At 39.0% G+C, this 26,757-nt stretch overlaps 1 protein-coding gene across 5 annotated transcripts in view; it reads left to right on the top strand.

Moving 5' to 3' along the window:
* Window positions 1-2,273: 2,273 nt before the first annotated feature.
* The window catches only part of megf11 (multiple EGF-like-domains 11), an 85,100-nt gene continuing 60,616 nt past the window's right edge, over window positions 2,274-26,757 (top strand). For all 5 annotated transcript variants that reach the window (XM_079346919.1, XM_079346920.1, XM_079346918.1 and 2 more), the window contains exons 1-6: window positions 2,274-2,496; window positions 19,184-19,341; window positions 19,707-19,756; window positions 20,857-20,971; window positions 23,733-23,834; window positions 24,260-24,360. In XM_079346919.1, the coding sequence (XP_079203045.1) occupies window positions 20,865-20,971; window positions 23,733-23,834; window positions 24,260-24,360 (310 nt within the window). In that variant the 5' untranslated portion in view covers window positions 2,274-2,496; window positions 19,184-19,341; window positions 19,707-19,756; window positions 20,857-20,864. The remainder of the gene's footprint in view (window positions 2,497-19,183; window positions 19,342-19,706; window positions 19,757-20,856; window positions 20,972-23,732; window positions 23,835-24,259; window positions 24,361-26,757) is intronic.

Below are 26,757 nucleotides of genomic sequence, written 5' to 3'. Positions count from 1 at the left end.
TTATATCAAGAATTAGGTGTTGGGTGTCATGGGTGTCATGCCTCTCTATGCCTAGCTTGGAAACTAATTGGCAATGAAAAGTTTTTAAAAGCTACATTTTGAACAGTCTAGTGGTTTAGCAGAGTTTGTCGAAATTGAGTAGCTGCACAGGTGTTGATTGGTGATTTAGGTGACAATCTGAGGGCTGTGTTAGATATATGATGTTCTCGGATTCTGAAAAAAAAAAGATGCAGCACACAAAATGTGTGGCATTGTCTTATTTGTTTTGTTTGACGTTGTTGTCTTGTCTTGACACTATCTTATATGACTGATGGACTGCTCTACACAAAGTAACTATTTTTTGGCAGCAGGTGAATACAGATTTTGTGCATGTCAGTATTTACAGAAGGACAACATTTTAAGCCGGATTGACGAACACAGTGCATATGATCAGAGAGACATGAGACACACAAACAGTTTACAGACAAGATGATTGTCCATGCTTTTGTTTCATCTCGACTTGATTATTCTAACTCTATGTTTACATGTCTTAGTGTCACTTCTCTGAACCGCCTACAGGTGGTCCAGAATGCTGCTGCCAAGCTGTTGACTCGATCATCCAGACGGTCTCATGTGACACCTCTTCTTAAATCTTTACACTGGCTCCTCGTTAGTTTTCGTGTCCAGTACAAAGTCCTTGTCATTGTGTTTAGGGCCTTGCATGGTCAAGCGCCAGCATACATCACCGAGCTGCTGAGGCCTTATCACACCAGCAGGTCCCTGAGGTCCTCTGATCAGGGTCTGCTGGCTGTTCCTCGCACGAGGTTAAAAACTAAAGGAGACTGTGCTTTTGAGGTTGTGGCTCCTAAATCCTGGAACGGTCTTCCCCCAGAACTGAGAGCCCTGACCTCTGTGGACATTTTTAAAAAGCAGCTGAAGACCCATCTGTTCAAACGTGCCTTTGTCTAATCTGTCTCTGTATTGTATTTTATTGTGATTGTGTTTTTACTTTTTTCTGATTTTTCTGATTGTGAAGCACTTTGTGACGTTTTTATGCTCTTGAAAGGTGCTATATAAATAAACTTTTACTTACTTTACTAACTTACTTACAACATTGAAGGTCGTCCAATACCGTCATACCCGGACTATATTAAAAAGAACACTTTAAACTAACATGTAAGACCATACCTATTGATGAAAAGTTAATGTTCATAAATCAACCGAGTAGTAGATTCATCTGCTAAACTGACAATACCATCGGAGTTACTTTTAAACCAACATGATCACCCCCTGCTGGCCGTTAGAAAGAATACAGGTTTAAGGCATTAACTCATTAGTTTTACTTTTTCATTAAAATGTGTACACTTTTATAGTATATATACTTCAATATCGATATTTTTTTTAAGTTCATGTCCTATGTTTGTTAGATCAAACATCATCATTGGATTTGTTGACAGCAAAACAACACACTGAGTATTGTCGTTAGTCTGTGAAAGGTTTTCAGGTGTAATTCTGGAAAATAAAAGGAACCTAAAACTATGTCTATGTCTAACACTTTATAACATTTACAGCTCTATTTAAGAGACTAGATTTAGTACCATGCATAGACTGTAAAAAAAAAAATAATGGACGGGACCATAGACCGTACCATGTTTTCAAATCTTGGAAAAAAGGGGAAATCTTGTCCAGTAGGAAAATATAATGATTGCCAGGTGTAACGTTGCCCAGATGCAGAATTGCAAAGACTGGCTTCCATCAATCACATTACTTTTCTCTCTAAACTCGAAGATAATTCATTCACTCACAGATGAGGAAATGTGTCAGAACAGGTAGAATTCAGTAATCATCTGAATCTGAATACTAAAAGGACAGCTCATTCCACCTGAGCTGACTTGATCATTTTCCTGAAAGGATAACTCAAGTGTTCAGTCTTGCAGAAAACTATAGGGGTCTAATTACAATAATTACTCTGTTCCAGGACAAGCCAGCTATATTCCAGCTAAATATGGCAGGTGGACCTTTTTCTATAGATGTAGAAAAAAATATACTTATATATAGTATATTTTAAGTGTCCTAAATGTTGTCCCTTTCAGAATTATCTTTTAATAATTCACAAGGATTAGTGCAAGATTTTGTCCAAAAGTAAACATTGTGTTTTGAGTATTGATTGGTGATATGACAGGCTATAGGCCGGGTGAGTGGGGGGCAGCATCAGCATCAGCGCTCGTGACGTCACCAGAGTTTAAAGTGGGCCGCGCTTCACTCAGTGAAGTCGTGGAGAGAGAAGAGCGAGGACGCAGACGGCGGTCCCTCTCACTCACACCAGACTTCACGGTGCGTTCAAAAATCGCCAGTTTGAACTCCACTTAATACCTGCAACGTTACCTGCCTGATTTTTTTTTTTTACTTTTCTTGTTCATGTTCTTGGAACATGGGAGACCGTCGTGTTGAACAGTGGACCCGCTGAATCGCCGTTTACCTAAGGGTGATAACTTTAAATCTCTAGTCTCCTGAGGGGTAAGTTCAAAATAATGATAGGCTTTAAAAAGGAACAAATTAGACATTGTTTATTCAGCAGAGGATTCTAATGTATTCTGAGGCTTGCGTGCCAAAAAACTGTCCACGCTTTCCACACAGCTTTGCAGGTGTTAGTTAAAGGACGAAAGCTGCTTTTTCAAATGTTTCACGTTGTGTTCACGTTGAGGAAGCGGTCCGCAGTGAGGTGCAGGCAGTCTATATGCTGTTTGGAAAGCCAGCGGTTGGCTGGTGGATGTGACAAATTGTGCTTTCTATTTAATTAGGCTATTGGCGAGTCTATCCCGTGGAAACGTGTGTGCTGTGCCAAAGAAAAGGGCTGTATCATCTCGAGGGTTTTATAATCCCCTGCAGCTATGTTATTGAGCTTAATATGCTTCTCAGTCTATAAGTTAAGCCTCGAAAACTATTGTTTAAGAGATTTAAAGGCGTGTAAAAGGGAATGACAATAATATTGAAGGATACGTTGAATTCAACTGATTCAGTGTAAGTTTGACATTTTCATAGACAAGTAGTGGGTTCCCTGTTTCTGATCAGTTTGATAGCCGATATCCCGATCATCGTTGAGTGCTTTATAAAATGTGGGCTACCATTTGACAATAACATTGGTTTATAAGTGGTGCCTTTATGTTACTGCAGTGTTACTAAATGTTTCTCAGTCTTTGATGATTTTTTTTTTTATGCATTTCTTTTCGATCGTTTTGTGTCAAAATCCAGGATAAGAATAAGAATCCAGCAGCCTTGATGGACATTTCGATTCAGCCCAGACTTCAGAATAAAGAAATGACATATAGCCTGTTATTTCATTTTAGAGCCACCAGATGACAACCGAGTGCAGGCTATCATCAGATTAAACTGGCATTATTATCAGTCAACGAGCAGAACTGCACCATGGCTTGTTAATGAAATCATTACTGCTGTTGATTTCCTTTGTGGAGAAACAAACTGACAGACTGAAAAGGCTTTTGAAGAATCAATGATTTTTATGAAATCACTGAGATACATTAGTTGACACACGCACACACACACACACAGACACACACACACACACACACACACACACACACACACACACACACACACACTTATTTGAAACAGCTGGAGCCTTACAGTAGATGCTGTTGTTTTCCTCTGCTGGTGCTGCATACATTGTAGCCCAAGCCTTGCATGGCTTCTCCGCATTACATCAATTTGTCATTTGCCATTAATGTACTTTGGCATTTCAGCAAAGCAGATTCTGTTTTGACCCCAAGTCTGACAATTGTTTACACTTCAACCATGTTTTAAAAGACAAGAATTGGGCATTTTAATGCCATTTGATGAATTTGTTTCTTTAGGTCTTGTCTTTTTGGCATAATGATTACCTTTTTAAAGTCTTTATTTAACTCCAAATTCTAATTTGCAATATTTTATTACCTTTTTTCAACTTCAAGCAAAAAAAACCCAAAACAGCACATCATCGTGCAAGAATAAAAAAAATAACCCATCCAAACTCATACTAAAAACTGACAATCAGTGTTTGCCTTTGTGTCAAGAATTTTGATGAGTAGTTTCTAAGTCATAACAATTTTTTAATCAACTGTAGCATCAAACAATGCACTGTGAAATCAGACCATAGGCCAGAAGTGGACTCATTTTTCTTTTCTTTATCTGCTTCTTGTTGCTGAAATGTAGGCTCTGAAAGTCTTCAAAATGTCAAGTCTCCCCAAAAATAAAACAAGTTTCTTTGTGGCAGTCAGTTTCTTAGATAACCCAGGATATTTTGAATAGTTTGATATTTATTGTTATTTCAAGAAGTCAGATTTGTTCTTTTCTGTTCAGGTTTCTTATTTGTTCAGTTTGTTGAAGATATAGTTCTCTTCCATCTTTAATGAGAGTTGATTTGATCTCATTAATGCATAATAATGAATATTAATAATATTTTTTTTTCTGGACATATACAGATTTAATTATGGGGTCAAAAGAGTATCGTGTAAGCATACAAGGAGTGTGAGCGTGTGCCGTTGGAAGTGCTTTAACATGTTCAGTGAGCTCGAAAGTTGTTATAAAGTGTTCTTTAACAGACACTTGTGTACTGTAGGTGGTCTGCAGGGTTTAGGGTTGGTTCAAGCTGGGATTTCATATAACATTTTTTTTTTCCCAGCGATGAGCAGTCATGCAGCCAGAAAACAAATTGATACTCATTTCAACTTCAGTGGCTTCCAACCCAGTCACTTCAAAGATGACATTTGCTACTCCGATGTTGCAAATTCTCACGTTAGTTGTGGAGCAGACAAATCTTTTTCTCATTTTGTAAACTCTTCCCAAGTGACAGATCCTTCAAGGACACATAAGTGGCTTGGGCATTGTTTTGTTGTTGTTTGTTCACTTTACAGTGTAGTAAAGCATTCACGTTGAAGTCCCGATGTGTGGCTCAGTCAATAGGTTCAATTAGAGCTGATTAATAGAAGATTGTGGCTGTGGAAGGAAGACAGCTTTCTCACTGCACAAGGACATGGTCTTTGGCAAAGAAGAAACTGCTTTCCATGGTAGGAATTTAAACGATGCCTTCACAATGTAAATTTCACTTCCTGAAAGAACTTAATGTTCAATACAATTTAAATGTCAATTTCATTTAGAGGATGTACTAATTCATATTTAAACTATTCAATAAATGCAGTTACACTTGATAAGTGTCTGCATTGCAACCATGAAGTCTCAATAATATTTTAATCACATGTGAATTAAAAGATTTGAAAGTATGCGTTATCACATTTGCTAAACATTTCTCCCTCAGGACAAAATGTGCAGTTGAGTTCCAATATGTAAAGCTGGGCCTGCCTGCATGGTATGAGAAAATGATTCAATATGTAATTACATACAATATTGCGATTATTATATTGTACACGTGGTAATTAACTCATTTAAAAAGTGCATATTGTGTGAAAGAATGGACATTAAACCCAGGGCTTTATTTGGGAGGTACATGCACTGAGTAAGGAAGCATTACTTGCTTGGGGTTAGGGTTATCATGGTTCATATTTATCGTGATAAATTGTGATTATTTCAATGTGTGTTGTTGTGCAAACGCTTATATCCTGATAACATTAACATATTCATTAATCTTGGCAACCTCCGGTGTTGAAAATGAAAGCCAATATGGAAGTGTAAAAAAAGTGTAGTTCTTCTGGACTGCCTGCAAAATCTGTGGAAGTCACACACACACACACCCGTCGAAAACTGCTCAAACTTACAGCAGAAATTAACATCTTTACAGTCTTTTATAAAAACAAAATTCAGTCTGAGTGGAGAGATGGAAAGTTCGATTCAGACAGAATTTCTAATATGGTGGCTGCCATGGTCAGGCTTCGAAGTTCCCTTCAGTAACCAATGGATTACTTCACTGAGACTATGTCCATGTTTATATCCAGTCTGTGATTAAAGCAAAATAAATGAGTTTGGTCTACTTTACATGACCATATCAACATAATCAGCTCAGCGTTATAAGCCTTACACAACTACCTTCAAACAGCTCGCCGTACTGTAATATTTCAAGGCAGAATTACTTCCAGAGCTGGTTGTTTCAAACACTTTTCGCTGTCAGAGCCCCTCAAAAGTAACAGCTCCAATGACCTTTATTCTGCAAATTAAGCTGTTTTTCCTCCACGCTGACTGATAGATCTTATTATTTCAGCAAAAGTGCACTGAGCATTGAGCAAATACCCCGGAGCCATAGCAACTACATTAATAGAACATAATGAAATATATGGAGGCATGGACCTGGACTTAGTTTTACTTCTGAAAGCTGTTGCATTTACATTTTACCTCTCTCTGGAGAGGCAATAAAAACATTCACAACAGCGTAAACCCACCTCTTATCTCCTTCTTGTGCATGTAAACAAATGTAGGCTGCATTCTATATTGTGTGCTTTTACTGCACTGGCAGGCTTGTTTATCTCCTTTTTGTCTTCTTGTGAGTCTACATTATAGAATGAAATCATGATTGTGCATGTTTTGCTTCACAACAAAGTGCAAAGTGTTGCTAAATTTTTAAGGCCACAAGCTCTTGCTTCTAAAACAGCAAAGCTGGCAGGCATTGAAAATTAAGAATCTGCAATTTAGATTCAGCTTCAATTCTATGTGAGCCATCCCAAAGGTCCGACCATGTCTGCATCTGATTATGCTTGCATGCATTTAATTAATAATTCGACAATGCGCGGCATTGATGTCGGTCAGCCAGCGCTCTGCAGGGGAATAGATTTCCTGAGCCTGATATCCAGCCACAGCCTCTTAGCAAGGAGCAGAAACGATGAGCTCAGGCAGATTTCAGATACAGGAGCGCCAGAGTGGAGCAGCGTTAATCCCCCCTCCCTCAGGTGCAAGCGCTCCTGGGGAGGAAACGCCACGGACAACGGCTCCCCATCGATGCTTGGCTGTTCTCTGATTAATGCACTCATCAGTTCTTTTCTTGTTTGTTTTAATGACAAGCATGTCCCTGTTGGGAATCTAGTGACTTTTTGCAAATACTGCTGATGCATCTGCTTACACCTGCCACTTTTTTTCCTCTCTCTCTTGTCTTATGCATGGACCGCTGCCACAAAGCCCGAGTCTTTTGACATGAGCAGGCTGTCAGTTACGGTGCAGGGAACCACACGACACATTTTCCAGCGGAGATACAGGAAACGCATGAGCTGAGGAAATGAGCAGTGATAAGATCTCAGCGTGTTGGGATGTGTTGTGCTTTGTTGTGCTTTGTTGATAAGGCTATTATTCATCATTATGCCTTAGACAGCAAAAACTCCGCTCTCCATCCCAGACATGCACTCTTTAAGCAGTTTACTCACTGCTGTACAATTGCAGAGTTAAACAAGGTTTTTTTCCCTAATTACTCTGGAGTTTGAGAATGATTTAATCACTTGTTTAGACTGTAGTGGAACCAAAAGTGTTCAGTGAGCATATTAAATTCAGGCTGATCTGTTTCTTCAAAGAACTAAGGTTGTTGAGCAGATGCAGAATTGAAACATAGTTCTCTCAGAAACATGCAGAAATTAAAAAAAAAAGTTAATTTAAAAGTTTAAGAAATGTGTTGGTTTTAAATAGTCTAGAAAAAATGTAAAAGATGACTGGTGACTGACCAAAAGTTAAGCTGTTTTAAGAAAATGAACAAAATCTTCAAATGTCAAACACACCTGTGGTTGACGTTTGAAATACACCTGTTATGTCAAATATATGTCTAAGATGTAGTTCTCAATACACTGTCCTGTAACAGAGGTGAAAACACTCAGAATATTCCATTGTCTTGAGGTTCACACTTTGAAAACTTGATACGAGTGTAGCAGAATCCCACGCCATGGATACCTGTTTTTATAGAACCGAAAATTTTAAACACCCAGTTTTAAGTAAAAATTATTGTTATTTAAAGTAAAGTAAATTACAGTGAAATACCTTGACAACATTTGGGTAACAAAAGTGTTAGACAGTGTTTTCTGTCTTTAAGCTTTAAAATATAACTCGAGTACAGTTTGTTTGTTTTGTTTTTTTGGACACTATCGATCATTAAGTCTTCATTGGGTGTAAAACTTAAAATTTCCGGTATCTTTAGAATCAGTACATCGGGGAGTCCTTTATCCGAGTGACATGGTATTTATTATTCACATTTTGTATTAGACATTCAGAAACATGATCGATGAGTGCTGATCATCTCTGTAACAGATGACGGGGGAAGAGTCGTTGTTATGCCACATTTGTCTGCCTATATGTGATTGATGATTTAAGTGGACAAATGAGTCAACGTGCTCAACTGTCCATTAACGGTGTGATACCTATTAGTGTGTGTTACATTTTCTCTGGCCCCTTTTCAGACAGCAGCTAAATCAAAGTGTTTTTTTTCTATGTGAGTGTTTATAAAGTAAGTGCTGCTGATTTGTGTCGAAATACAGAACGAGCTGCTTTCTTCCATTCATGTACACTCTTTTGTTCTGTTGCATGGACACCTGACTTATAAAGTATTACTGCCACATCTCCACCACATGCTGTGCTCCTCCTCTTTAATAAACGTTGTAGATGCATCTCAGCCTGTCCGATCAGTTCAAGCCAGCAAACTCTGGCCTGTTTCCAGTGTCTATAGTGATGGATCTTTGAGCTATCAGTGAGGCGCTTTGAGCCCTACAACATAAAGCCCCTGCGCTTATTCAGCACCCGGGTACCTTGCTTGTGATCAATGGCCAGCAGTCAGGACAGTGAATGGAGTACAGATTGAACCACATCTGGGATTTGGATGCTGAATAACTGCCCACTCAACAGAGGCGACTCATGAATAATACACACATCCCTGCCGAGTGTCCCATCTCGTTTGGCCCCATACAGGCGATGCTTTCGCACTCAGACCTGTCCAGAGAGCAGAGGGTCGGGGCACTTGGCACCCCCGGCAGCAGAAGCAGCATCCGGCAGTCATTGCTGCTACTGCTGCAGCTGACATGGGAGAATGAGGAGAATAATGGAGGCTGAATTGGGGGATGTAAAACTGTGACAGAATGAGGAAATGTTCCTAAATTTACAGAGAGTTCAACTGGGAATTGGTTTGTGTATATTGTTTCCATAGTATCCATAGTATTTTTCCATACAGCACAAGGTTGTATGTTGAGATGAGAAACACAATTGTGTGCACCTTATGTTATGTTTATTTATTTATATATTGTAATGTTTATTCCAGTGTTTGTCTAGCACTCTACATAAGCCTGGAAACAGTTTCAGCTTCAGCCTCTAACTGGAAAGGAGTTTTGTGAATTGTTACTGTAGTCTTTTCTGTATTGTCATTTTACATCTAACGCCTTTCAATAGAGTCTTGTATTTGGTGTAAGGTTTCAGTCCTGGTCTGTCCAGTCAGTCATTGATGAAAGTAGACATCTTCCTCGTTTATTCATAAAGCAGGCTGTAGAAAGGTACTCTCTTTTGTCCCGATTTTTTAATGCATTCAGTATAAGCGCGCATATTTTGCACAAGTGGATTCAAGGACATTTAAAAGGTCATGGTGGCAAAAAAATTGGGCATGCGTCTTTAATGCAAATTCAGTTGATGGGAGTTCTCGTTTCACGAAATTGAGATCACCTGGCTGCAGCCAAGCCTGGTTTAACATGCTGCAGGAGCACATTTTCAGATTTAATAATCATGATGATAAGTCGTTTCTCTTTCAGTCATTGACTAGACTTAATCCAGAAGGTTAATATGGTACACCAGCACTGTTAGGAAACCATTGATGTAGAGAGGAATGACAGATGTGCAGTTCTGATTTGAAAATGGAAAGTTAAAAATAACTTTTTTAATTTGGTTTGATTGAAATGAAGGGCCTTACAGGTATGTGTTTATGTTAAAAGGCGGTAGAGGGTGGCCTGCACTTGATTTAATTAAAAAAATTGGTTATGTACAATTATAAGTTATTTCATTCTTATGAAGTACTTTATTCTTCAATGAATCTGCCTTCCTGTGAGAAAATACAGGAAGGCAGGAAGGCCTTCACTGTAGAATACAACCAATTGTGAGACATGAAATTTGTGGCTCCAGCATTCTTCACTGGTGAACCTTAATAAAAAGAGCTTTCTATTTTTGGTTAACCATCATGTGTAATGCCTTCAAAATATTCCACCATTCCACTACGGAAACATTTTAAATGTTTTACTTTTTTTATTGACTTTAAATCATTTAAATCATTTTATTTTAAACTTGTTGATTGTTTGTTTCTGTTTTTGTCTTCATCATCATCATCATCATCTTTAAGACCCTAAGATAAAGGTCACCAGATTTACCATGTGACATTTCGAATGTCCTCCAACCACCAGGTTTACTAGATTTAAAAATGTAATTTTAACTCAACCAGTTCAAACAGCAAAAGCCTATCTGCAGACGATGGTGTATGAAAAATCAACCAAGTGTTGTTTTTTTAAACTTAGTAGACGCCTGGGGAAAATTGATTTATGTAGATATCGAGATTATCTTCTGAAATTTGAAATAGATTCACTACTTCTGAAAATCTCTTTTCTTTTTGGCTAATCAGTCGCTCTCTGCTAAGTGTTAAGGCTAGCTCTTTAACTAAGTAGAATGCTAAATGGAGCGGCACAACATTCAGTCAGTGTCACAGATGACTGGAGTGCACCCTGAAGTAGGCTATGTACTAATTAAAACATAGACTTTGCATCCATGGATCAATGAATCTGTTTTGAATTCAAAATAGATTCTAAATTGAATCAAAATCAAATCACAACACACCCAAAGATTATCAGCCCTTGAGTTTAGGAATATTTCATTTTTGTTTACAGATTAAAGAAATTAAACTTTTCATTTGGTCAGATATTTTGGCTGATAATACCTCTGAACTTCTATCAACTAAAACAATTTGAACTCATGACTTTTACATCACTGTATTGACATTTGTATGTAAATTAAGAGTGCTTCTTCGGCTTGTGACCAGAACACAATTATATGTTACGTTTTCTGGAGTGCATGAATAATGTCAACTTCAGTCTGTGTTAGATCTCGGAGGATTGTCTGCAAAGAAAGCAACGGGCATTCAGACACGGTGGCTGCTCTCTCCCCCCTTCACTGTCTACTTCACACACCGCTTACCCTGCGACATTTGGGACGAGTTTCTCACTGCTTGGCTTCTCACATCTTGGACACTGACACAAAATAAATGAAGACACAAAGAAGACACAAGGTTCAGAGTTGGAAAGGGTTGGTGGCTGAGGTGTGAAACTATTGGGCTGTAAAATTGCCCTGGCAGACGTGCTGTTGTTTCAGCATTTCATGGTGAGCTGCTCTGCTAGCGTCCCTATACCTGCCTGCTCAGTGCGTTCTTTCCTCCACCCTTTTTTTCATTTGTTTTTCTGCCCACATCCTGCTTGTGTTAAGTTTTGCACTCTCCCTGTTACTTTATAAAACACTGTAATAGCCATCTCAGCTACTTAATGCATGCGTGTGCACCCTTGACCAGAGAAGCAGAGTAATGGAGTATTTCAGTTTAGTCCCCTTGGTAGCGGAGAGCAAAAGGTTCTACAGGCTAAAATTCTCACATTAATTTGTCCTAAGAAGTCCAACTGCTCTCCAGCAGTTCTCATTACTCGCAATCAGTCACAGGGTGGCTAATTGTCTGTGTGGGGAAGGAGTGGGGAGGAGCCTGACTGGAGCATCCTCCTGGAAGCAGCAGGCGGCCGAAGATGGGCCATGCAGAGAGGACAGACGTAGCGTAGAGGGCATCGCTACAAATCTGGCCGTCACTGTGATGCCTGGGGTTTGTTATTAGGAGCATGTTGTGAAACATAGTGACTGTTCTAAGCAGAAGAACTATGTGACATCGGGAACATCGTTGTTTCGGTTCATTAAGAGGTGTTGTTTCACTAATTAGTTTCTTACAGAAAATGTGGGCCTAAAGCCTATAATTGGTGACATGTTTATGATTGTAGATTCTGTTGTGTAGATAAAAATCCAAATCTAATTAGTTACAAAAAAGTCATAATGTTTGCTAGTAGGACAGCTCATAATAAAAAGAGGGCAGAGCTGCCGAATGCCCTTTTCTATTATCTATATTTGATGATCATGTTTACTCACATTAGTTTTAAATTTCCTGCTCTTTCTTTGAAGCACTTCTGAACAGATGGCTCGGCCAGCTCTGCTGCTCTCCTCCCTTGTGTCTGATTCTACATTCATAAAGCTAATGTTAGACTAGATTAGTTCCTCTGATGTCCGTGAAGCGAGTTCTTATTATTGCCTGTGGTTGCGAGGGGGTAGACTGCTGCCTGGGAGCGGCACAGGACAGTGTTTGTCTGCTCTGCTAGGCTGCAGAAAGTCTTTGTGCCCAGAGTGAAAAGAATAAAAGTATGAGGAGGAGGCTCCCTCCAATGGGCTGTGTCTGGTGTTGGCCTGCCCCGCGGTAAGGCAAGGTTATTCAGATGAAAGATGGTGTTGAGATTAGTGAGCCCTGCCTCAACGCGTGGACGTCCAGCATGCCGCACTGTGTGATTTATGAGAGTCGTGATATCAGCGGTCGCCACATGAATAAACCATGTGGCCAGAATTAAGCTCCTGTTAAACGACGCACAGCATTTTCCCAGGTGTCTTAAACTCCGAGTGGAAATCACAGACAGGAAAATTGTGTTGTTGTTGTTGTTGTTGTTGTGTTAAAGCTATCTCATGAAGTTGAGGAGATACCAGTTTTAAATGGGCTGGGAAGTGCAAAAGTGTGAAACACTTTTACAAAACTTGACACAAAACGACAGAACCTTGCTGGAGAAGGACTGTATCAAATCCTGGAAGCTATTGAGTAAGGGGTGAATTAGTCTGTTTTGGCACAAAGACTGTGCAAAATGTGTTATGCAAATGTTTATGGTGACCAAATGATGTTTTGTTTATTTTGTGGAACACTTCTGACAGTTAACAGTTAAAGCACAGTGATTTGGTCAAAACAAAGCACTTGACTGCACACTCAGTCACTCGCAGCATTTGGTTTTCCTGCAGATTCTGTCAATTGTAAATTTGTCTCAAAAGTGTTTTGCATCGTTTAAATTTGTTTTCTACTTTTTCTTGTCCCTGTGTTTTGCATATGCAATTTGTTTTATAAAATATTAATGTGTTTTCCAAAATAGAAATTTTTCTCAAGCTTTGCAAAAGTTTCACACTTTACTTATTTAGTTTGAACTTCTCAGCCACCGTACTTTCCTAATCACTGATCACTGCCATGGTGATGTGAGCCTTGTTTCAGCTGGGGTTTACTGTGAGAGAACAGCTTAACTCGAAGCAACAACAAATGCAATCAAACCAAGTTGAAAAAGTTTGACTGAATAAATTATGTATTTCATCCCATAATTTATTCAATAACTTAATTGCTTTTTCAATTGTAATTGTTTTGTCTTAGAGTGTCCTCCTTTTAGGAACATACCAGGGCTGCAGCAAATCAGTGTTTCAATGATCTAAATCTATACATCTGTGTTAACACTGTCTGCAGATATAAATATATGACCGTCACAAGTTTCTCAAGGCCTTCAGATCATGAACTTTAACTCCACTTTTCAATTGATCTTTTCCCCAATCAATGGATAGACAATTTTGCATGTTTGATCCTGAAACATCATCAACCTGCAGAGGAAAATTAGCCTGCATGGCTAAAAGTGGCACATTTACATTTTATGTGTGACATTGTTGCTCTTGTCAAATTAATGTGCATCGTCAATTTTAAATAAAGAAATAAAAAAAGAATCAATGAAAAGATGTTATGTTTCTTCACATTATTGCAGCCAAGACTTATTTGACGACTGAAATGTACAGGTTATAATTTTTATACATTTGAATATTTTTATTCAATTTTTCATACAAGCCCAACATACTGAACACAATACACAATGGCCATATACACATGCACATACCTGAGATCATTTTTAGTTCATACCTGCAATAATCAAAATTGAGGCTTCAAATAATGAATCTTTAAATAATAATGTTTACGAGAAGAAATAGTGATTGGTTTAATTTATAATGAAGAGCTGTGGGTACTGAGTACTTCTATTCTCACGCCATCTTCACTCTCTGCCTGAAAATTAGGAGTAAAATCCCCGGGGCTAAAGAAGGATGAGTCCTCTTCCTGTCTTATATAAAATAATGTGATCTCACTATGTCCTCTGTCCATAGAAATCAACTGAACCACTGATGTCCATACCCAGAGCTGAGCAGTCACAGTGTCCAGTCTAAGATTGAGAGATTGGGAAGTTAATCCTCAAGCAGGATCCTCTGAAATTATTCCAGTGTAATAAAAAGTAAAGTACCCAGGAGTGCATTTCCACTAAAACCAGGTATGAGACATTGCTGCCTTGGCTTGCACACTTCATGCTGTCAGCATAAGTGAAACTCCCATAAATGCAGCACACTCACTGTGGCTTTATGACTTCAATACACTCAGTGCCAATTCATGTGTTTGGCGTCCTTAAAGTGTGGGTGGAGAGGAGTGACACAAGAAATCAACAGAAACCAAGACAAATCGATGAGATTCTTTAAAGTTATCACACAGCAATTTGATGTTAAATGGTAGTTAGAGGAACAACCCAATAACTGTAGTATTTAAAAATGTCACTCAAGCTACAATACAGATGATCTCCAGGTGAATAAAATTAATAAACCTTCTCATGCAGAAAAGTATGTTTTAAGTAAGCTGTGGATTTACCTTGCATGATACATCCTATTAATTAGCTAGTCAAGGTTGAGCTCAGTATGCAAATAAACTACGGTACTTTTAGACACATTTACTTCAGTGATAAACATTAGTTTATTTTTCTCTTTAATGTGATGAAGGTTAGGTATAAAGATGTACAGAGTAGAAATACTAAATAACCTTTTACTGACGCAAGACATGGGACTAAATATTGATACTGTAATATATTGTCACCCTGACTGGTGTGATGCAATTATCGAATCAGTAGTGCCAAATATTGACATTTTAATTTGAAAAAAAAAAAAAAAAGAAACTCACTCCAGAGAGCCTCAAGCCGGCCAATTTTACTCACTGCAACACTGCGACGTGATTCTCATGGCAGTGCTTATGACTAGAATTAGGGTAACTTAAACGGAAGTTAATTGGCCAAAGGAGGTGACGGCAGGATCATTTTCAGGCAGGGTGAAAAGTTAAAGAATGAAACATGATAAGAGTTGAAACTGGCACCAAACTGCAGTGCATTAATACATTAATCCTGCAGTTACCCTTTTAAGGGAGATTTTATATGCCTAAGTCAATCAAGTATTGTGACTTATCAGTATATGATTCTTGCAATATAATGATTATCCCCAAATTGCTCTACCATGATATTAACATTATCATGGGCCGCTTATTGTATCATATCATTAGCCTAACCCTACAACCCCTATCAATCAAACGCTTATGAAAAACAGGTACATAGCTCTCCTTACGTAAAATACTTGACACCATTCAGCACCGTTGAGCCTGAAATACTCTCAAGTTGCATCTATACAGTTTTTGCGTTTGGTAGCACTGCAGCACTATTTTCTATTGCCCCATTTTCTTGCTCCTTTTGTCGAAAATCAGCGTGTGCCCCTGACTTGTCGTCTTCCCCTACTGGCCTCAAACACATCACACTCTCGGGTATGTGGCTGAAGCCAGGGGATGCAGTGTCTATGATGCACCATGGCCTCTCTAATGAGGCCTGACTCTTAATGACTCACAGCCCGCAGAAGCAGACAGCGACGGCCAACAGCAGGGCTTATCACATTGGCACTCTGCGCTGTGCGGTTACACCTGTAACCTTTAGATCACTCCAAATTAGCCTGCTCCGGGAATCTTTCAATAGTGATTACAAAACAGATCAAGTGGCCAGAAGAATTCTCATAAAAATTATATGTGAGGCTTCTGCTTGAATTTATAGGAGAGATGGTTGGCTGAATGTGCAAAGATATGTTGCACACAGAAGCCCACATCTGATCAGGAATTCTCTCTGCCGCTCCAGACAAGATTGCAACAGCAAGCCGTGTTTCCATTGACTGGTTTCCATTATGCAGATGTAAATTAACACAAGCCAGGCCAAACTGAGCATTGTGATAAATGAGCACATAGTTCACTGAGATGAGCCTGGGAGGCAGCTGGGATCTATAGATGGGAGGTGAGCTTGTGACTTGTGCCAGTCAGTCATGCATGTTGAGCATCATTCATGGCAGAGTGCAGGTGCTGGTCAGCCAGGGGACAGGGGGCTTAATTGCATTGCACTTTAATAAGTCACACACTGAAGACACATGGCTTTAATCATGCAGATGTTTTTTACTGATGGCCAATACTCGGGACATGGGTGTCTCATTAATGCGAATGTCTCTATCGGATACTTGAGATTCATTTTAATTGATTCAAAGATTCAGAAGTCCTTATCCTCACATACACCTGAACACTAAACCCTGAGGCTTGTCCTTTGCTCTTCAGTCTCTATCAATAGCCTGGAAGTTATTGCTAATTCAGCATTTTGGAGATTGTAGCGATTTAGAGGGTTTCACAGCATCAGAATTCAAGGTGGTGAGGAACAAAGATGAATTAATTAAAGAGAAAATCTGTCTCTGAAGAGCATTTTGTTTGGTGTAAATGAACACATTGGAAGTCAGAATTGAAACAAATGAGTTTTTTTGTTGTTGACTACAGCAGATAATGGGAGAAGGCGTTCAGCAGAGGCCCAAGTGATAAGCCTCATATTGATCCTGCTTGTGAGTCTTACTGTATGCAGTGCTCTTTGTTAACACTTGCTGTATGCAGAATAAACAATGAGCCGGATGTCTTTGAGACTCAATGAACCATCAGAAAAAGTGTATTACACTTTGTCCTTTTTTCAACAGTCAAATGTTAAAATCCATGCTACTAGAGGACATCTGTTCAGGCAAGACAAATATCAAGAGTTTCTTGTCCTTGACATTCAGCTCTGTTCCCCTGACCCATGCTGTGCTGCGCTTCACATACATGTCCCAGTGTAGGTGCCGTTGGAGCAGATATAAGATTAAATCTGTGATTACGTGACACATTAGGATTACATGGATTTAAAATGTTCTAATTGCAGTCTTAGGATGTTTTTTTAGAACAACTTTTGTTTATTTTTGGCAAGGATTATAAGTATGCATCATGAAGTAAGCTCTGCTGGCAACTACACTGTACATATAGCCATACCATTATGACTAGAACAATGAAGAAAAACAAAACAACATCTACCTACTGTATACTTTTGATAACTGCTAACCGACTCCTTCCTCCTGGGTCTTCCTCAGACGGCAACCTATGGTGTTGAAGAAGGAAATACAGAAAATACAGTTCCTCGAGTGTCCACCTGAGGCTGGCTCCAAAAGCCAATAAATTTAGTTAAAGCAAGGATATGTAACTTTTCCATTATGAAAGAGTAGTTTCAAATCTTACAACAACAGTCAGGATGATGTTTCTCTTATGTCCACAGATCGCCCTGGTCGCCTGCTATCAGTTCTGCTAGCTCCGTATAATGTTGGCAGTGGGCTGCGGTTCTTTCACATTAAGGGCGTATGGCTTTAATACACTAGCCCGTCTCGGTAAAGTTTGACACAATGGCTTAGGCTTAGATCTATAAGTTGACAATATGAGATGAAAGAGGATGGTGATGGATGAAGCCAAGAAGAGAGATGTGACTGAGCAAGAGAGAGTGCATACAAATAAATCCATCTTTGACAAAAGTGTTCTATACAGCTGTAGATGCTAGCAAAGTCACATTCTATAATCTAACTGTACATTGACATTTAACATGGGTCTTTGGCTTCCCACTGAACTGCATCTCTGCTTTTCAACCAATGCACATTTTCTGTTATGGGGATTAGTGAGGAGACATACCAGCACTGTGTTTTACAACAGTGCAGTTGAACTTGGAGATCTTCAATTGGCGCCAAAGGACACAAAACCAACTTTCTCCATATTGCTGATGTTAGTCCCATATCAAAAAAATAAAATCATTTAATAGAAATATGAAAATCATGACATAAATGTAGCAACTATCAGTTATTCCTGTCAGTTGTTTTTAGGACAACTTGGTCTCTGGTTTCTTCTAATAAAATCTCTGTTTTTATGAATTATTCTCTGTAGTTTGTTTGTGGGGTAAGACTGTAAATAAAGCATTTAACTTATTCCATGGTTACCACAAACAATCCATTCATGTCATTGACTGGGGCGCTGGTGGCGCAGTGGTTAGTGCACGAGCCCATGTATGGAGGCCTTTTAATTTTAAGACATTCTTTGGTGGTTCATTGGGAAAGTGTTAAAAATGTACGTTTTCTCATTTAAAAGACTCCCATGAAGGTTAAAGGTTAAAACTTGCAATAAGACATGAATAGAGCTTTATTTGTCCTCAATGTGGAAATTTGTTTTTTAGCTCTGTGAAAGAAGCATCACTTTAATTCTTCTGCGACTAACAAAGGGGAGAGAATAATCATATGTGTTAGTACAATAAACATAATAAGAAGACCTCTCGGCATCTGTTGCACTGTCGTCCAGACTGAGCCTTTGTGACAGTTTACATGCAAAGGAAGAAAAAAAAACATTGAATAATTTATTAAGCAAAGAACAAAAGCAGACATATTATTTTTTTGTGCTAGTGTTACGTCTCAATGCAGAATTCCCAGCAGATGAATGGCAGAAGAATCTCAAACCCGCCCTCTGACCTTTAAGAGGAATCATTAAGAGCAGTGTGGAGAGAAAGAGAAAGATGACAAACGCATCAATGTTTTGTTCACGCCTGCATTATCATCGCAATAACCCTTGTGTAGGCTTAGTTAATGAGTACAGATAATGTGAACTTGTCTCATTGTGGAAAAGCCACTTGTTGTGTTTGAAGTGTGTACAGAGTTCATTATATCCAGTCCTCTTGAGTTAATGTAGGCTTTTATTCCCGGGTCTAACTTCATCGCGTCCGTGGAAACCACAGGTAGGAGGGATGCTGAAAAAATGGGCTGAAAACTGTGTGGTCGGATGCGGAGGCTGTGCAGAGTAAATTGGCCTTTCAAGAGCAGCTTTTGTGAACTTTCCCCCTGTTGAGATTCTTGATCCCATAAGAAATGTATGAGTTTGTATGCGCGCATGCGTGCCAAAGCAAGCATGGAAGCATGTGTCTTCTGTGTGTCATCATAAGCTCATTATTTTTCTTCTCTCCCACAGATCTGCAACTTGTCATCACCTCTCACAGGGAGCGAGTGTGTGTGTGTGTGTGTGTGTGTGCAGGGGCACCACGGCACTTCTGTCACTTTGTGCTTCCAGAGCCCCCTCATCCTCACAGAAGAAAAAAAAACCCTGGGGACCACAGGCTACAAGATTAGGTGAGCTTAAGGTCACAAGCCTCTGGCTGCCTGCTCTGGCCACATATTCAAAACTTTTTTTTTATTATTATCACTTCGCCTCCTGTTTCAAGCTTACAAGTGATATATTTTTAAAATGTGACTTGACAAGTTTTGAGGTATTCCACTTTTCCCTTTTGCCATTCTGAGGACTGAGGGTGGTGGTCTAATCACACTGACAATAAAAGCTTTCAAGTCAATCAAGCAAAGTCCCCCCTGTATTTAACAGGATCGTGCCGGGGAGGGGCCTGAATATGAAAGCAGCCCTTAGCCCTTAAAACATGTGTGTGTCTTGATTAATCATCCTGTTAAGGAAATGAACATGACTTTAACCTCTGCCTGTACAGATGAACCGCTACTTAGAGGAAGTGGAGGCCTGATTGATTTTCCTTCAGATGTGAGTGAACTACAAGCTGCTATCAATGCGGTAGATTAGCTGAACATGTGAATGCCTGTGTTATTGGATACAGTCACTCAGAAATATTGAACACACTCTCTTTAACGCACCAAAGCATATGGAGAGCACACTCAACCCAATGTTTACTACAAACATACTGTCACGTATGCCTCTGATGTTTCATACCGGCAGAAAATAAATGCAAAAACAGGTCACATCTATTCATTTTAATATTGTTGTTTTTCTTACAACCATACAGTATGTGTGTGTTTATTCTTGTGAGGCCATTTCATATTCAGATTGCACACATAAGACACAGTTATTGTACCACTAATGGTGTCCAAGCATTAACCTAAGTATGAGATATGATGTATGTCAGTCAAACATGTCTTAACAAAACACCCTTTATCTTTTGTATTTGCAAAGGTAAGACCTCCTGCACATGTAGTGAATCCATCACTGTCATGTCGGATGATCATATGCACTCTTCCTGTGTCTATACAGCTAATGAAATATTCTGCTGGTCTAAACAATTCAGTGTCTCTGTCACTGTCACAGGAAGGTGTCATGTTTTTGAAGGTCTTACTGAAGGAGAAGAGCTGTCTTTTGATGAGTTTTAAAAAAAACATGTACCTGTACTTGCATTTTTGGCCAGTGTCACCAAGAGGGTTCGATACTGCCATTTTTGTTTCTATGAAACCCTAACAAATGTCAGCTAGCTCAACTTAGCATAAAGTTAGGAAACAGCATGTCTTGCTCTCTCAAAAGAACACTTTCTAGTTCCTCTAAAAGTTATGTGTCAGATTTTTTTTATGTTTCTTCAAAGGTGCATCCAGAAAAAAACAGCAGATATGTTCAGTATCTTTAGATGATATGATACTTTATTTAAGGGATGTCATTTACTGTGTTTAGAGCCTCTCCCTTCAAAGTAGCTTAAAGGAAAGTCCAACTATTTAAAAAAAAAAAAAAAAAGGTCTAGCCTTGTCACAGAAACTACTACAACGTGTATTTCATTACTCCACATACTTCCTAAAGGTAGACTTCATAAGAAGTAGCAACAACATGTATCTTTTCTTTCTGGTCTCCTGTCTCCTGCTCAGATTGAAAAATGGGGTTATCTGTTGCCCTGCCCGCCCTTCTGCTTGTTCTTGGCTTGACCACTAATGTATGGACTCTGAACCCAGATGACCCCAATGTCTGCAGCCACTGGGAGAGGTGAGCATTATCCTCTTTTATCTACCACAGCATATTATAAACTTATATTGCAAGAGAGAGCACTCTGGATAAGCAGCACCAGATCCCTCCACTGACATTGTCAATCATGGTGCTTGTGATATACCTGTTACAAATGCCTTTTAACTAAAGTTCCAGGTCTTTTTTCAAAGTCCATACAGCAGTATCGATCCCACACAGTTCAGGTCGCCAGGCGGGTGAGAGATGGGAGGAGCTGTGGCCTCAAATGAAATACGCAGGCAAATTGATCAGCGTGCTCTCATCCCAATCAATCACAACAGCCATGGAGCCTGAATAATTATTAGTTGTGCAGGGCACTGTCACTTATGAGAAATAAGCAGGAATAATTTCTGCCCTCAATGCAGTAGGGAGGAACGAAAGCTGTGAAGATATATTATCTGGATTATTGCCTGACCAAGGTGAAGGTACTTGGGGATGGAGGTTCCACCTTGTTGGCGTCGAAATGAATCCTTTAGCTGAGCTGTGTTCATGGCTTTGAGGTCCTCCAATATCCTCACACTGCCTCTGGCTGAATATATATCCGGCATGAATCACCTAAAAGCTCCTTTCCACTCTTTTCTTTGCATATCACAGTTATTGTATTACTTTAAGCAGGACTGTATCCACTGACCCAACCTGTGTGCCCCAGGGTTTTTCCTCATGGAAATGAAAATCTATGTTGTCAGTGGTGTTCCTTACTAATGAAAGATGTGTTCAGATCCTTTATTTCATTGAAGTTTAAGTTTAAAATGCAAATCTTTTTTCTTTTTTTTTAAACCAATGAAAGAAAAGGTATTGCATTTAAAATGATACAGATACAGGGCAAAATACAAAATTTTTGCAGAATACATAATTACAAAAAGGACATGAAGAATCCATTCTGAAAATACTTTGAGAACACCTTACCTACGCAAAGTATCTGGTTCCTGATAAGGATAATTATATTGTATTTCAAGTAGTTCAAGGTATGAGCTCTCTTTATACACAGTTTAGTTGGGATTAATAATTAAGACCAGTGGTTTTCATCCAATGGACTGGGCCTCTTCAGGAGGGTAAAGGGAGGAATCTAAGCAGATATGGTGTCCCTAACTATAGATTTACGAAGTCGAACCTTAATCGTTCGATTTTGTCAGTCATTGAATCCTTTTTTTTTTTTTTTTTTTTTTTGCACTCATTGATCTGTATTCTCAATTGCATCTTAAGAGATGAATCACAAATTCAGCAATTTTTCTTCTTGACTTGGAATAACAATTTATTCTATTCTAGGACATGATCCATCTATTTGTCTCACTAATTTCTAATACAGACGGGCTGACAGTGTGTGTGTGGATTCAGCCCCCACAGCAGCTCGTCTGTCAGACAAAGAAACGACAATTTGTACTGTCTTTTTGACTCACTATTTAAAGATTTACTGTACTCTACTGATCATACATTTTCAACAAAAATGGCCCTGCTGTTGTTGGCAGGAAATCTACATGATCCAAATCCTGTGAAAGACTTAATCCATACATTACATCTATAAAGATCTGCGGATCAATTCACATTTGATTCTGTTTTTCACTGTATTTTCACTTTGACCTTTCCTGTTCCCACCATATAATAGCCAATGAGAGCCTGCGATGTAAGGAGGCGCCTGGTACTTTTTTTCCATGTCAGTTGCACACACCTGTGCCAATAATGATGACGTTTCTTGTAGCTGATGTAATTCTAACACATGGAAATACTGCTTCAGTCAATAACAGTGAATTATTCATACACACAGTAAGGAGATTGATCGAAAGTATTTTGTTGATATTAAACCACAATAGGCAACACGTCTTCAAATATTTGGAGAAGACAGGCAAACCTACTGTATGTTAAATTAGACATTTAATGTAATGATCCTTGTGTTCAACTGTGAGACTGGCAGTCAACTGAAGCTCTTTGGAACGAGTAATCGTTATAAAACTGACTTAAATTAATACTGATGTCTTCCATATGAACCATAAAAGTAGATGAGCAATCAGAGACAAGCATGCTTTCTTTTCAACGGTTTTATTTTAACTGTCTGACAAAGGCTGCCATGGGGTAAGTGTCAGACGAAGTGAGATGCAGCTCGCTGCTAAAACAGCCTATGTTTATGTTTACCACAGCAGAGATTCACAAAAAAAACTTATGATTAACTGCTCATGTTCTGCAACATTAAAATGACCTCTGTTTATTTAAATTTTATCTTTTAATTTGGGTCATGTTTTGTGGATATCTATCTTTTAAGAAGTGTTCTTCTGAATACAGATTTATAATTAAAGCTTCCGGGGGAAAAAAATTGAGAAGGAAGTGTATTTTCCCTTTGACATGCTGTGATGTAGAGGGATAAAGTTGCATAAAAGCCAATTCTTTGATACACTCGGGAGTTTTCACAGTACCAGAATTGTAAACTTTGATACCATACCAGCACACATCAAATTATATCCACCTGGTTAGATATCATGGCAATACATTTTTTGTTATTAACAAAAAAATGTGAGAAGTGTACATTATATGTATGCATGTGTACACTCATGCATACAGTGCTCTCGTCCTTTGGTTTAAAAGTATGAGTGAAAATCTATTGTTTTAGTTTTTTTCTTCCTTGTTTGATTTTATCAATAATGAAAATAACAGATTTTATCTTTTTAAAATGTGTGGTTTGAAAAAGTAATAATATTCAGAATTTTTACAACCTTAATCGACTGTTGTTGTTCCTTTCATGTCCCTCTTTCAGCTACGCTGTTACGGTCCAGGAGTCCTATGCTCACCCTTTCGACCAGATCTATTATACAAGATGCACCGACATCCTCAACTGGTTTAAATGCACACGGCACAGGTACATTAGAAGAGTCTCATTATTTGTCCCCAGAATTGTGTCATCAGCACCCTTTACTGTCCCCCAAAATCTGAGCCAATTCTATGAAGGCCACAGTAACTGTCCTTGTTAATGTGGCTCACAGTGAAGTGGTCAAAGCCAGGATGCCTTTGACTCTAATCATCTCGTTGTAAAAGATTTAATTACTCCATTTAGGGTTTATAGTGGGCAGACTAAATAAGTCTAGACTAAATAAGTATACAGAGTCACCTCCCAAATACTGATTTTTATACTGTTTGTGCTTTCCATCGTCCTTGTTTTACTTTGAAAGATGGCTAATGACATTGTGGTGCAGCTTACTTTTACCCCATCCCCATGTATACCTGACCTTCACAAATGGTCACTTTTTACCTCACGTAGCTGTCTCTGTGTGTCTGTTTTTTCAGGATCAGCTATAAGACGGCTTACCGGCGGGGAGTGAGGACCATGTATAGGCGCCGCTCACAGTGTTGCCCTGGTTACTTTGAGAGCGGAGACTTGTGTGTTCGTGAGTATTCCCTTTCTTTTAAAACGCCTTTACCCTTCTTGATGATATTTCAAGCCAATGTATTTCTACTAGACATTTACAGAAAAGGAAGAAATAGTAGGATTGTTTTTTTGCTGTGGGTGCCCCCACCTCTGCCATACCTACTCCGCACTGATCCTCTTTATACTGTATGTACAGCCAATAATATGCCATCACTTTCTTCTCCTCAGTCAGCATGCAGCCATCCATGTGAATTTACTAAGTTTCAGATGGTTGGGCATGATTGAACAAGAAGGCACAGTATTTTACACCGCACAGGGCTCCTCCAGCCAGAGTAATTTAATTGAAGTTGTATAACAATGAGAAAAATTAACGAGCCAAGAGGGCCCAGGTTACAAACTGAGTTGGTATAGCACCCTCTGTAAAACCACAGTGGAGTTCAATAACATAAAACAAGCCTTAGCCGTGAAATTGAGACTGTAGCAATATGCTGATAACAATCCCTCACTGTCATTTCCACAGCTTCATTTGTGAATTGACGTCTATTTTTGCTCATGCACTTCAAAGTGAATATCTTTGCATGTTGGCCAAATAAAGACAGAACTTATAGCTTCTGAGAGTTAACTTTTTGATATCCTCGCCTTACCTTATGTTTTATTCCCTTTAAGATCAGAATCACTCTTTAATATTTTCCTAGATATTTTTGCATCATGAGGGAGTTACTGAAACAACGACTGCAGCCATGTAGGTCTGCTCTTTGACCATGTCGGGCTGAGGCTGTGCTAGCCTCAGGGGCAGCAGCAAACCAGGGGGTCAGCCAGCAGAGAAAAGAAGGAAAGTGTGATTATCTAGGGGTCTCTTGAAGGGGAGGTACAGCTTGATCAATAATGTATTCATCAACCATTTTACTGACAATGGAACTATTTGTTCATCAAGGCTTTACAGGGTGTTAACCAGGTGAATCTGCAAAATGTGGAGGTGCCTTTCAATTCTGGCCTCCCATTTAAAGTTTTTATTTGATATTATGTCTGGCAAAGCATTAAAGAAGTAGTCCCCTCTTTGACCCTCTTTCAGATGAAGTTCGGAGACCGAGTTGACGGGGTTGAGAGGGCAGTTTTGCTTTCTGCTGCCTTTGCAAACTGTTCCACCCCTTTTAATCCCTGCACTCTCACTACAAGGATTAAAAGATCTGCCCTCCCCAAGCTGTTTTGCATGCAGTGACAAAAGGGGGCATTAAAGTAAATCGACCCAATATTTACTCAAGTAGTCTATTTCTGGACATGTTGTTTATTGAATGCACAATGGTCACTTCAGTGTATTGGAAGTGTACTGTAGCTTTACAGTAATGCTTCAGTCTGTGTTTTTTTTTTTGGTTTAATTGTTTTTGTCATATAGCACCACATTAACAATAGCATTAGCACCAATGAGATGCGGGTAAATGAATCTGGGATGTGAAGACCCCGAGTGAACCAAAATTATCACAAAAACACACAAAGGAGAAGACTTCTGAGGCAAAATCAGCAACATTATCTTTAAGGATGTTTTTCCGTATTTGTTCATTTGTTTCATCATGTCTTTTGGAAGTTAATTTTCTCAAAGCTCTCCACACCATGAGTTGAACTTTGATCTGTTTCACTTCAATTGGCGCTTGAAGTTTCCAACTGCAGGTCTTTATTAATTCTGTGACCTTTGATCTGTCGTAAGTCATTACCTTAATCTGTAACTAGCCTGTGAAGAGGATGTGAGAAACTCATTCCCCTCCTAATAAGCATGATTATTACAGTTGTGGACGAGGAAGTGAGAGGGAACTCGCTAATGACAACAGCTCGTAATATCTTCAGAGGCTCACTCGGGCTCTGCAGGGCTGTGAGTCACTCTTCTTGCATTGTATTTAGGCCAGATGAGTCCTGCATGACTCTTGCACGTCCAACATTGAAATATAATTCTCAAAGATGAGTTTGGGGGCAGAAGCAATCGAGTTTTTTGAAAATGTTTTGTTGCAGGCAGACACTACACGCATATCGCACATTTGGGTTTTGATGATCAGAGAGATGATTTTTTTTTTTTTTTTCCCAAAAAGAGATTTGATGCCTTTGATTTCATTTTCATTTTTTGCTTTGTTGCATTTTTTAATGCTTCAAAGACACACTTTTAAAATAAATCATCTCTCCTCTAGATGGGGAGCATGGGGATGAATGGAGTTGTTTGATATGTTTTATAGGCACATCCCTTTCATCGATTCATCCATCAGCTTGATCAAAATGTTCTGCCTTTCTTCCAGTTCACGTTCTCTACTATTGTTCTAAACATTTATTGCAAAATTACAAACAGGAGTGTACCAGTTTACCTTTTCCTTAAAGCTCTCCTGAAAGTTGGAGAAAAACATAATAAAAGACGATACAAATGTATTTGATCCAA

Source organism: Symphodus melops, assembly GCF_947650265.1.
Source record: "Symphodus melops genome assembly, chromosome: 6".
Lineage (NCBI taxonomy): Eukaryota > Metazoa > Chordata > Actinopteri > Labriformes > Labridae > Symphodus > Symphodus melops.
This window is presented reverse-complemented; position numbering and strand designations above follow the sequence as displayed.